At 39.6% G+C, this 14,094-nt stretch overlaps 1 protein-coding gene across 1 annotated transcript in view; it reads left to right on the forward strand.

Moving 5' to 3' along the window:
* ctnnd2a (catenin (cadherin-associated protein), delta 2a) overlaps nt 1-14,094 on the forward strand; it is a 228,182-nt gene that overhangs the window by 211,072 nt on the left and 3,016 nt on the right. The window contains exons 17-19 of the mRNA XM_020606459.1: nt 796-880; nt 9,336-9,462; nt 13,517-13,648. Coding sequence (XP_020462115.1) covers nt 796-880; nt 9,336-9,462; nt 13,517-13,648 — 344 coding nt within the window. The remainder of the gene's footprint in view (nt 1-795; nt 881-9,335; nt 9,463-13,516; nt 13,649-14,094) is intronic.

The following is a 14,094-nucleotide window of genomic DNA, read 5'->3' on the forward strand; positions in this document are numbered from 1 at the left end:
TGTCCTAGCTGCTATGGCAAACAGCAGGTCAGGGGCTGCCATTACACCAGGGTGTTATCAGGCAGGGGTCAAATGTTGATTTATTGTTATGGAGAGAGACACAATCTATTTAGGGAGCTGTGCTCAAGGGCATTATCACAGAGAGGGATGAGATCCTAGAGGAAACCTCAGTGTTGTTAGCTGCTAATAGCCCACACATCTTCATTTTTGCAGGATAGCTACACTGAGGATAAATGGTCCCTACTGCTGCATTTATGCAATTATACATTTTCAGACTGGGAACGGCCCATTGGATACAACCATACAGCCACTATTTAACTTCTGTGAACATAGTGGGAGATTGAAATTACAGCAGAATGAAAAAAGAAAGAGAAATATTGGTTGAAGCAGTAAATGCAAAAGCATTTCCACATCTTACACGCAGCATCGTGGCTTGACAGGGTGAATCCTGTTTTCATTAGATTTTTGTTAATTTTGGTGGAAAATGATCATTGCTTCACTTTGTAGCTATTAAAATGACTCTTAATAGTGTAATTTTTTAGTTAAGTGGCAGACATGGGATCATTGGCAGGGAAGGTCATTTTAAACTCTGGAAACTCAGTTTTTCTGCAAGACAAATAATTCACTGGCAAAAAGAAGCAGTGGCCCTCTTTCTCCTTAAGCTGTCACAGGTACCACTGCCTTGGACACATCTTGTGATGCTGGTAAAGTGGCAGATAGAATAACACAACAACCTTATCCAAAACAGTGGTGCCCAGGAGAAATAACTCTCTCTCTTTCTCTATCTTCCTCCAGACACTCAGCAAAGGTGGTAAAGGCAGCCTCTCAGGTCCTCAGCAGTATGTGGCAGTATAGAGACTTGCGCTCCCTCTACAAGAAGGTAGGATGTAGTACAAACCATGAACTCATATTTTTGTTGGTTTCATTTCATCATGAACCATTTGTGCCTATCTTGTTTCCTGTCTCTCTCTATGAAATGCATGGGAAATTGTTTTTATATGCCAAGCAGCACTTTCTCAAGGTTTTTTTTCAAGGACTACTGTCATACACATACACCAGCTCCTAGGTAAATGTTAATTTGCAAATTACCAGTGTCATGTTTGGTCAAGTATGGCTGCTGGCAGCTAGATGAAGACACACTAATTATATGATACAGTAGGACTACCGTATGCATGTCACATAAAGGATTAATCATAGTTCAGGCTGTTGTGGAATTAACAAATTTTACTCTGTTAAGCAGTTGTTTAAGTATTAAATCAAAGGTTATAATAATATTTTTCTCCAAAATAGTGCAATCTATTACTAGAAAAATATTGCTGTCATAAGTAGAGTATGTGATGAGTAGTAGATAAATTGTAAATTGATTAAAAAAAATACTATGTCCATATACAGTGGTGTGAAAAAGTGTTTGCCCCCTTACTGATTTCTTATCTTTTTGCATGTTTGTCACACTGTAATGTTTCAGATCGTCAAACAAATTTATATATTAGTCAAAGATAACACAAGTAAACACATCATGCAGTTTTTAAATGAAGGTTTTTATTATTAAGGGAAAACAAAATCCAAAACTATAGAGCCCTGTGTGAACAAGTGTTTGCCCCCTAAACCTAATAACTGGTTGGGCCACACTTAGCAGCAACAACTGCAATCAAGCGTTTTCGATAACTTGCCATGAGTCTTCCACAGCGCTGTGGAGGAATTTTGGCCCACTCATCTTTGCAGAAGTGTTGTAAGTCAGCCACATTGGAGGGTTTTCGGGCATGAACCGCCTTTTTAAGGTCATGCCACAGCATCTCAATTGGATTCAGGTCAGGACTTTGACTAGGCCACTCCAAAGTCTTCATTTTGTTTTTCTTCAGCCATTCAGAAGTGGACTTGCTGGTGTGCTTTGGATCATTGTCCTGCTGCAGAACCCAAGTTCGCTTCAGCTTGAGGTCACAAACGGATGGCCGGACATTCTCCTTCAGGATATTTTGGTACACAGCAGAATTCATGGTTCCACTTATCACAGCATGTCTTCCAGGGCCTGAAGCAGCAAAACAGCCCCAGACCATCACACTACCACCACTTTACAAAAAACAAGCTATCAAACAAGCTAGTAATAACCCTTGTGTTAAAAGCATCTCAATAATTAAAATAGTAATTAATATACATACCAAACTACTTTTCACTATAAAACGGTTACCAGACACAGTAAGTTATAGTATGTAACTTAAGGTAGTACTAGCATGAAACTCCAAATTAATCCACTCTGCTCCACCCAGCACTCCCTCTCCCTGCTCCACTACGCTCTACTACGATCTGCTATGCTCGGCCATGCTCTGTCCAGCTTATTAGGTATTTGTCATTATAATTACGATAAATGGGAATGCAACAAAACTTACTTATCAAGCAGAATCAATTGAACATCTCTAATTGGTTAGAGAGGTCAATCCTGCTCAAAGGCTTTTAGAAGCTAATATCTTTGTACTGCTGCCAGTGCTGTTCACTGAATCACAGTAAGATACGACAACACGTTATTGTGTACAAGTAGAGAATGAAATGTTCTCAAGGTCCTGTTAAGATATATAAATATAAAGTGAGCAAAGTGTAGAAATAGGAATAATACTGTCAGAATATAAGGTAAGATGGCCAAATGGGCCCAAATTCTAGCATGCCTAACTGTAGCAGCAAATGTTATCTTAAAGTGCACAAGCTAAAAAAATAATGTACCCAAAATAAACAATTTTAAAAAATGAAATTACTGCCCCCCTTTGAGAATTGCCACCTTAATGTGGTGGAGGGATTTGTGTGCCCCGGTGATCCTGGGTGCTGTGTTGTCAGCAGCAGTAGCCCCTAGTAGGGTTTCTCAAGACAAATTGGTCCCAGAGGAGCAGCTAGACAAAGAGCGATTCAAAAGACCCCAGTGAATCGGATTGCTTGGATCTGTGCTACCTTGCCCGGATTAGGGAAGCAAGGACAAAGCAGAAGATAATGATAGATGAAGGAATGGATGGTTACTGTTCTTCAGCTGCTTTGATTACACTCATAACTCTGGCCTCTTTTGAAAGGTTACTCTAAATTTTACAACCAAAACATTAAAATGAGTACAAGACATATGAACCAATGTTACGTGGCACAAATGTATGTGTTAGGATACGTGAATGTAAGTCAAAGTCTCCACGAGGAATGTAAACAAACGTGTGTTTGCTTTCACCTTGAGCCCAGTCATAACTACCTCCAAACAAAAGAAATATGGGGTTCAGATAGGCACCATCATAACTGAGCAGCAGTGTTTACACAGGCAGCAAGATCAATAACCTCATGTTAGTCTCTAGCCTGTTGTTTTATTTTTTCAACATATGCACACACTCGCTTACACACACTCAAACTAACATCGATCCTAGTAGTTATTCAGCCCATCATGAAGACTGAATGGTATTATCAGGAAACTGTAGCTCTTTAATACACTACCTAACTTGTACGGAGGCTCACGAAGAATGGCACAAACAAGAAAAAAGTTAGAAAATTATATAAGATGTAGAGAAATGGTGATTGGTGTTCATGCTGCTCTCACTTAGATACACACTTATCTTTTTCTCTCTCTTTTAGACACATACAAACACCGCTGAGTCGTACTATCTCCTCCTACGGTTCCTTTGTTTCTTTTCAAATGCCTGCACACACTTGCAACTTAATTAAAAGTAATGACAGATGATCTGTTCCTTTTACTTGTCTGAGTGGTGTTGAGTGAATATCTGCCACCAAGGTTATCTGCCATTCAGCATGTTAGAGGCGTAATCAACGTGTTTCAGTGAGATATGTAGAAATACGAAGTAACACATTTTAGAAAGAAGTCCTTGGCTTTGAATGTGTCCTTTTCATTTCTGTGTGAAGAGAAAATAAGACTGAAGCTAATGATTTATTTGGACAGCATGCTTGTGTGAATAACTGTATATACACGTATAAATCTAATGCTATACAATGCAAAACACAAATTTTGTATTTGTGATGATTATAATGATCAGTTTTAGTTGACACCTTCTTGGTGTCCTATCTTGAGCCTTTAATGTGAAATCTTTGAGGAAACCAAGCTAACAAAGCATCAAGAGAGATTATTTGAGCACTGCTGTGTGAGTCACATCAACAAGTAATTTAATCTTGTGTTATTTTCTCACAAGGATTTCATACTTGCAGGTCAAGTACCTGTACATCAGTTTGTCGTTCAACCTCGAAAAAACTCTGAAACAACCACAGAGAGCTGTCATTCTTCAAAGCAGTAAATCATGTTTTAAAAAATATATTTTAAGTAGTTGATGCATTAGAAACGAGTGCAAAATTTGCTCACCCGAATAATATGTGGCCATTTGTTTGGAGAGACAAATATAAAGCCAATATCTATAGGCACAGTCACTATAAAAGAGCCTGGATAGTGGCAAAGCTGCAGGATTTTATAACTACACATTGTTGCATTAGAGAATCCACACTTTGACTTTATCACCTGAGTCCCAGGTTTGAAATAAGTGACTTTATTGCTGGTATACCTGCATGGCATATTAGCTCATGGGAGTTAGGTGCAGACAAAATCCTGTTAGCCTCAGTCCAAACATGGATTAGCATACAATTTAAACAAGAGTGGAGGTGGGTGTCTGCAACAAGTTTGTGAGCAAAAGCAAGGGGGAGAGGAAGACTGTGGCAAAAAAGGAGAAATAACAGGTGAAGTGAGAAGAATTCTTGAAGCGTAACTCTAGCATACTAAGTAAGAGTTACATGTGTATACAGTCATTTTGAAAAGTAGAGAACAGTATAGGGTCAATAATTAGTCATTCTGGGCTGCTTTGAAGTCTAAGTAATGATTTTAAACTGTGTAGAAGTGAAGGGTGTGGGTTCACACAAATGTTTGTTTTTTGGGAAGTGCATGTGTAACTTTGAAAATGTGTGTTTTGCTCAAACTGCGGTAAAGAGAGTTAATCGCTTTCTACAGCAGCAATAGCTAAATGAAAAGCTGAGGGCCCATAAATTAAACAGTAACTGTATGAAAATAGCATCTATGCATTTGTTGTTTTGGTTATGTGTCCTTATTAGAGGTTGCACAGATTAGTCAACATGATGTCGTCTGGTCACCGTGATTATAACAACTGACAATATTTTCACCACTTTGCAGTGGCAACCTGCACCTGAAGCAAGGGTGGGTACAGCTGAGCAGTAAGGCCACAAACTAAACTAAACCAAGACTCCAAAAGTCACTGATTACAATACTGCAACCCCTAGCCCTGTCTTGTGTGTTTATATTTTTATGACATCATCAGAAAGTAGTCAGCGTTGACTCGAATTTCATTAGAGAACTGAAGACACCTTTAAAAAAAAATCAGAATATGTGCAACCCCTTATTCAGTGTGTGTGTTTGTACTGAATGTGTGCATGTCATGGTTCACCTGCAGTTTCTAGGAGGGAAGCCACAGCTAATCTGTTAAGTAAACCAGAAATGTGCACTACTGTTCAACAGGGGACTTCTATAGAATACAAGGGCTTGAAAAATGTACAAATAAACCCCTTAGCACAAAGAGAAAGAGAAAATTCTTTGTCTCACTCACAAACTTGCAGTATGTTTCTCTCTCACATACACTAAACACTACATTTCATACTGTATATTCAAACTGCTACACTTTATCACAGTGTGTAAATTCTGTTGGGTTGCTCTGCTTCATTTCTTGATAAATGATCTAGCTTGGGCTTTTAATCAGACACACTCTCACAAACACAAACTGTTCATGGACATGTACAGTATACCGATATCACACACATACATCGCGAATGCCACAAATCAGAAAAACAGATACACTCAAGACTGATGAGGGTCAGGGCCAGAGAGATGTGTTGATTTTCAGTATGTGCCAGGGATGTGTAATTCAGTTTGTGAGTGTGTTTAGTGTGATCTAGAAATGTGTGATCTGGAAATGTGTGTGTATGTGTAAAGTCACTCACTGATTGCACAACCTATATAATGCTCAGTATTTCTGCCAGTAAAATGAATACACTCAAATGTTTTAATCTGCTACTGACAAAACAGGTAATAGAATGACCATCAGATTTTAAGTGAGTTGTACTTAATTATTTACTTTTTTCATTATTTTTTCCAGTTTTCACTGAGTCTGCTTTAGATTTTTTGCTAAACCAAATCAGTGACATGATCTTCAAGAAGAAACGAATCCACCATCTGCTGACACACGGTATAAACGGGAAAAGACAGCAAGATGGAGATGAGATGATCAAACTAACCTCAGAAATCAGAAGCTGCCAGTGTTTCACTTGCTTTTTCTCTGATGCTCACGTGTCTGAGAGAGACGAGACTGAGTTTACTTGGCATAGGCTGTCTTAACGTAGAGGCTCACAATAGTATTTTAGTGTGCCTGATAAAGCTGCAGGCTACTCTTGTAGTATTCTGAGCAATTTGTAATAAATGCAACTGCAAAATAAGGGTCAATTCTGAAATAACCACAAACAGTGATAATAAAGAACACAAAGGTCAGAGGCACATTATTGCTGTGAGGATAGATGGATCATGTGTGAGTGAAGCATCCAACTGTAAATCTGACAATCTGAGAGTGAAACAATGACAAAATGACAACGTTCAGTGATCACAGAGACCCAGCGGGGGCCCACCTCTCATCTTGTGTAACCTTTTATAGTTTTGCCATTCATCCTGTCTGGCAGTAGCGCACCCACACACACACACACACACACACACACACATTCACCTTATTTGCTGGAGCAATAAACTCTTCATCGACTTTCAGCTCACCATCCAGTGATGGTGATAGCAACAATGCTTTGATTTTTACAGTAGGGGCTGAAAGGAGAACTAGATACTGAGTATGAGAAAGTGGAGGTGGGTGAAAAAGTCTGAATGACCAGATACCTTACAGAACTGCAGAATAAGGATCTACTTTACAGAAAATGGAGTTGCTGTCTGTGGGCATGGGGAGATCATGTTTGCTTATAATGTAAGGTTTCACAGTATGCACTGCCACTGAACAAACAGAGCATGACCCAGAAAATGGTGCAAAAACCTAATACAAAGACTTCAGACCTTAAACCAGTGTCTGATTTGCTCTCATACGAAATTTTGATGTCGGATTTGATATTTATTTAACCCACTACACATCACTGTCTACATGGTAGGCCAGATATTAAATCGAATGGTGTGCAGACAATCATTTAAATCAAGAGAATGAGCTTTATTTGAACTTCTGGTGGATTTCCCAAAGACTCCGGCAGCAAAGATGTTACAGGTTAAAACCTAGTTACCTTGGGGTCTTTCTGTGTGGAGTCTGTATGTCCTCCCTGTGCCTGTGTGGGTTTTCTCTGGGTACTCCAGCTTCCTCCTACAGTCCGAAGACATGCAGATCAGGTTGATTGGTGATTCTAAATTGTCTGTAGGTGTGAATGTGAGTGTTAGTGGTTGTCTGTCTCTATGTGTCAGCCCTGTGATAGAGTGGCAACCAGTGCAGGGTGTACTACACCTTTCACCCACTGTTGGTTGGGATCAGCTCCAGCCGATGGATGGATATACTGTATTCTCTTCTATTATCTCCTGTCTGATTATGATCATTCTTTTGAGTTTGGTTATTGTAAAGTTTAACAGCATTTCTGGACCCAATTTTTGAGCCACATTTATAGACCACAAACTCTGCAGAATACATTCAGTATTCAGTATGTTCATTTAAGCAACATGACTGTTTGACAGTGTCACAATGGTCTACTGTCCCCTAAGGGGGTTACATGGTTTATAATGAGATGTGGTGAGGTAAAAAGGAGAAACAGAAAGTGAAACAAGGTGGGTGAGATTGAAGTGAGAGGGAGGGAAAGATGGTGGAGCTGCCTTTGAACTACAGAGGACCCAGCTCTCTGTTAGTCCTCAGTGCTGTGACAGGAAATAGGAGTCAGAGAAGGATGTGAGACTTCTCACTACTTCTTTCCCTCTGGCTGTCTCCCTCACTCGCCCTCTCATGACCTCTCTCCTCCTCTTGCTGTCATTACTCTCTCCATCTCCCTCCTCTTCATTGCTCTCATGACTTTTCTGTTTTTGTCTTCTGTACTCTGTCCGTCCTCACTCTCTTTCTGCCTCATTTTCCTCCCTCTGTTGCCTCCACTCCAGCCTAACTGTACTGAAGGGATTTACCTCTACCATGTTAGTCACAGTCCCAGCAGTGCAACCAGTTTTCCATTGTTGACCCACAGGGCCACACACTAAAGTTATGACAGGATGTCTCCATTATCTTTATCATCTGCTTACTTTGATTTCAGAGCTACCCAATTACTGTAATGCTAAATTAATTAAATTTGGTTCCAGCTCTGTGACTGTTGTTGACTCTCATAATCTATTTTTATGAAAAACGGCTTTACTCCAATCGTTGTTAAACTAATGCAAATACATAGTCACAGTCTTGGTAGTAATTATGCTTGTGGAGTTTATTTTATTCTACAAGGACAATGGGATTTTCACTAAGCTTAGGCTTGATAGCAATGTGTTCATTTGTGATGTGTGAATATATTTTTGATTCGCCTACTCATCTGTAAACCTAACAAAATATTGGACTAAAATCTCTCAATATTTCATTTTTACTGAATCATTCAATTGCTTTTTGTTTTGTAACAGAAAACCAAGGTCAAGCAACTTTTTTTGGACATTTCACAGTCACACTGACCCTGTTAAATCTATTGGAAATTCATGTTTTGTGGCCTAAAAATTCCAATAATTTCATTCATCGTTTTATGTATACAGAAGTGGCTGTGTGTGTGTGTGCCTTTTGCATGTCTGTAAATATTATAAGCTGCCAAAACCAATTGCTTCTTCTGTGCTTTTGAAGGTGTAATTGAAGCAACATGGGTACACAGAGGGCTTTATCTCTCCAAAGTTAAAGACAGATGGATGATGTCTGTTATAAATTAATGTGAGGTTGAAATGATCGGGGGCGGCTGTGGCTCAGGAGGTAGAGCGGGTCGTTTCCTAACCGGAGGATTAGTGGTTCGATTCCTGGCTTGTCCAGTCAACATGTCGAGGTGTCCTTGAGCAAGACATTGAACCCCCAGTTGCTCCCGGTGATGTCACCGGTGTGTGAATGCATGAGTGCTTGGGAGTGCGAATGGGTGAATGGGTGAATGTGAAAGCGCTTTGAGTGTGCTGTAAAAGCATAGAAAGGCGCTATACAAGTATAAGACCATTTACTATTGTTTAAATAAAGACAATGGGATTACAGTAGTTTTATAATAAACAGTAATTCTCTGTTGAAAAAGCATCACCAAATGAATATTAGTTTTTCTGCAAGTTTCTTCTTTGTGTGCTTGTTTTGCAGGATGGCTACTCCCAGTATCACTTTTTGGGTTCTGCCTCAACGATAGAGAGAGACCGACAGAAGCCCTATACCTCCTCACGAACTCCCTCTGTCTCCCCTGTCAGGACATCGCCAAATAACCGCTCTGGTGAAGAACACAATGACACTTACAATACAGCTATTATGCCTGTTTTATTGTGCATGCGTGTGCTTTTCTTCTTGCACTCCAGTTCTTCTAACATCCAGTTTCAGTTTAAGACTAGCAACTAAGAACAGTTGTATCCAGATTCCCATCCCAAAGTTTACTTGCATTTAGAGTCAAGATAGATTTTGCAGTAAATTTAGGTTTGTGTAATCTCACATTGCTAGAAATCTGACTATCCAAGATCATCTGAGGTCTTGAGAAGCTGGTTAAAAAGGGTCAGGGACATGGTGCAGCATCATTGCACTTCAAGCCACAAAAAAATAGGGAGAAGTGAGACCAGTGAGATGTCTTTGCACTTAAACAAGAAAGTAAGGCATCTTCTGGGGGTAGATGCTTTCTCACACCAATCACCTGCCTTCTTTAGGATTATAAGGTCTCATTACTGAAAGGGTGATTTGTCATTATTAATTGTTCAGTTCCGCTTTAGTTTTACTGTTAATTTCAGCAATTAGGGCAGATGTAGCATGGTAGGTATTAAAGGAATACATGATTAAAATCTTGCTGAGAGTCAGTTGAGCAAATTAATACTCTCGTGTTTACATTAAATATGAGGCTCGAGTCAAGAGGCAATTAGCTTAGTGTAGCATTAAAACTGGAAGCATGGAAAAATAGCAAGCCTGGCTCTGTAAAATCTGCCTGAATTTAGCTAATTAATACTGTATATTGTGTGTGTCTATTTGTAGGCTACACATACTGCAATGTAAAAATGACAAGCTGTGTTTTTACAATCAGTTAAGCTGTGACATCAATTCACGAAGTCTTGTTGTGACCATGAGGCAGGATTCTTTTAATTTTGGACAGAGCCATGCTAGCTGTTTCCCCCTGCTTCCATACGTAAGTTAAACTAATGGCCTACTGGCTGTATCCTCATACTTAACAAGACAAGAGAGTTATATTGATCTTCTCTTCTAACTATCTGTAAGAAAGCATTCAGTAGAAGCCACAGTCCTACTGCTTCACTTGTTAGGGAATCCATTGAGACCAGCAAACAGTAGAAGGGCAAACTACAGTACAAGGCTGTATGCACATGTATGTCAAACATGAGGACAGTTAGAAGGTACAACTGACACATGGATTCTTCTGAGCAGTAATTTAGACATTGGCCAGTAAGCATCAACATTTACCAGTTTTTACACTGGGGCTAAATAGCTGTTACGGTCAGTGCTCACCACTCACAGGATTTCATGCTGTAAGGTATGACTATCTTAAGCCTACTGGCCTTCATGCTTTACAAATGATGCCTTAGCAATAGCTGTTAGCATCAGTGGTAGAAGAGCCTTTTGGCTGAGCTTTCTCTCCAGCTGGCTTAGAAAGCTGATGAGGCACAAAAGTTCTTTTTCTTCCTCTCAGCTCCGAGAGGCCTTCAAGGACCCTACTAGGAGACAGAGTGTACATGTGTATTTATGTTTATATATACCGTATGTGTGTGTAAACAAAGAAAGAGCGATGAATGAGATGAACAGAGATTTTAAAAAAAGTAAGGAGGCAGGGAGGGATTAAAAATCATTAATGCAGGGAAGAAGAAGTGAAAAATGTAACTTTTACTTTGGCTGCGAACATTGAAAATAAGGGGTTTTGAGATCTTACTGTGTAAAGAAATCTATGGATGTATGTAGTACAGAAGGTCAGGGAAATGGGAAATGGCTGGAAATGACTCCCATCCTCAACTAAAGAGGGAGAGAGAGACCTTTGTGTCTATAATAGTCACTTTTATGTTAATGTTCTTCACTGCTTTATTCAGACGTACCCAGGACTACATGCTTTTCTTCATCCTGCACATTTACAACATAATTCAGGCTTGATCTTATTGTGCATAGTGTACAACTTGTTAACCACCGCGAAAGCCACCTCTCCCCATTTGCACAGAGGCTGAGGCAGAATGTTTGCATGACTTTTAGTATCTCTCCTGGTAGAATAAAGGAGGGTCAACATTGGCACCCCAAGATGGTTTGGTACCTTTTATACAGAACAGTGTGGCACAAAATTGGGACAATAATCCCAGCTTGAACAGGCAGTGTAAAAGAGGATAATGTCAATTGAAGTACTGGATTTTATAAAGTGGTCATTTCCAAGGCACTCCAAAAAATCACTTTAAAAGCTTTTTTCTGCTTCGCTTGTTATGTTTTTAAGTGCCTTGTTTCACTGATATCACATTATAGGAGAACAACCCCCAAAAGGTTTTTATACAGTTTTTTTAGTGCTGTATACCCCTTTGATATCCAGAAATATGGGTAGCATTTCTGGTTACACAACTGAGAGCGGTGCTTTCCATTAACCGTGTGTGTGTGTGTGTGTGTGTGTGTGTGTGTTAGGTATTCACACACATACTCGGTATTGATCTTGGTGTTTCTCTCCAATAGCTACAGTACTACAGTCATCCGCACTCCTAAGAGTTAGGTTAAACAGGTCCAAAAAGCTTATTTCAAGAATGTCCTGGGATGTACTGAAAGGGCTGATACTCACGTAGGAAGGATTCTGGCAATTCTGTGTGCCAAGATAAAGAAGGGCTGAGTCAGCACTTTACATAGGCTGTGAGGAATTACATTGTGACATGATGGGTGTGTGTGGAAAAGAGAGAGGGACTGGGACGCTGTATGCACAGAATATGTGCTGGGCCTGTGCATGCCAGTTTATGAATGAGTGCACACAGGCATGTGGTTTGTGTTGCATCCATATGTGTAAAATAGATCTAGTGTAAAATATCGCGAAAGTGACAGAAATAGAAACCTGTGAGGTTTGGTGATGTAAAATCAATTTGAAGTTCTAATAGCATAGTGTATGAAATGAAATCTTCCCTCACCAGAGATAGATGTAAGTATGATTATTTATTATCACAATAACTAATAAAATTTCAGCTACAGCTGAGTACAACTCCAACCAGGTTGGAGGGAGCCTGTCGCTCCAACCCAGGTCAGCTGTAACATCTGTACACCACCTGGTGCTGATGAGTGTGTGAAAAATAAGAAGAAGCTTTATTTATTGTCATTGTAACATGTACAATGAAATTTAGTTTGAAGCCAAGGGCCCCGGGCCACTGCGTGCATACTGTACACGTCGCCATCACAGGGAACTTGGGGAGGTTCAGTGTCTTACCCAAGGACACTTTGTCATGTGGACTGCAGGCACCGAGATTCAAACCTCCAACCTTTAATCCAGTTGGGAGACGACTGCTCTACCATAATGCAACTGACCAGCTTCTGCTACATCAAGCTGCAATGCAACATTGACTAAAACTAAATAAAATAAAAAACCAGCCTTAAACAAACAGTCCCAGGATGGCTACATCTTCATTAATATCAAAGCTACAGCCATCATTTGATGCACTATTGCTTTGAACTAAATGCTAACATTTCCATAGTCACATGCTCACAATGACTATGACAACTTTCTAATGCTAAGCATATAGGCTATAATATTTTCTACCTTCGTATACTAACATGCTTATTAGTGCTAAACATAAACATGAGACTGATGGGAATGATGTCAGTTTATGTTTTGTCATGAAGTTTTGGACAAAGTGATATTTTGACATGGAAACTACAGAATCAAACTGGCCTGCCTCCATGTACATTTTTGTTGTACATTGGTCCCCACAGTAGGAAACAACACTTGCCAGTTGCAGATCTGGATATTTCACATGAGACAAAAAGAAAAAGGAATACATTATCTCAACTGAGAAAATACATATGCACCAGATGTGACTTTTGATATTCAAATAATGTTTCTGAGACTTGATGTGTGTGTGTGTGTGTGTGTGTGTGTGTGTGTGTGTGTGTGTGTGTGTGTGAGAATTCCCAGATGCCCTTTAACATGTTGGAGGTGACCCTTTTTGTTGACAGCCTAAATGATGAATAATGACTATGCACCTTGAAAGACCAAGACACACACAAAGCATACAAAGTGTCATGGCTCATTCTGTTCTGGGTTTATTGCTCGTTATTTTGGATGTGTGTGTGTGTGTATGTATGTGGTTGGGTGTGTGTGGGTGTGCATGCAGCTAGCGCACCAGCCTCCCCCAGAGAGATGATCAGTCTGAAGGAACGCAAGATGGACTATGATTCCACAGCAACCAATGTTGGTTTCCATAGCAACAAAGGAGAGCACACATCCCGGAAAGACGGCATGGCAGGTGCGTGTGTGTGTGTTTGTATGAGTGAAAGATGGAGAGACAGGGAATAATTAAATTTTTCTACCTTATCCCTTTATATCTTTGTTTCTCTTCTATTTTTATTAAGCCCTGAATTTCTCCTGGTCTTTTTTGACCTAACAGTTTTTATTCTTACTCATATAATTAGATTTTACTATCGCTCCTTTCTACATTTCTCTTCTCTATCCTATTGTGTGGCTCTTTTTATATCTACTGATCCATTTTCTATTCTCTCTCTGTTTTTTCTTGGTTTTCTCTCACAGTATTGTCTTGAGGTCACAAGTGTCAGAGTGACTGCCAGTCTTGTAGACAAACAGCAGGAAGATTTAGACTCTAGTTAGCTGATTTTTGACTCTACCGACTGTGGAGTTTTCCACAATTTTGTTATTCTTTAAATTATGCCTTTTTAAATTTCATTCATATAAAGA

Source organism: Monopterus albus, unplaced genomic scaffold, assembly GCF_001952655.1.
Source record: "Monopterus albus unplaced genomic scaffold, M_albus_1.0 scaffold78.1, whole genome shotgun sequence".
Taxonomy (NCBI): Eukaryota; Metazoa; Chordata; class Actinopteri; order Synbranchiformes; family Synbranchidae; genus Monopterus; species Monopterus albus.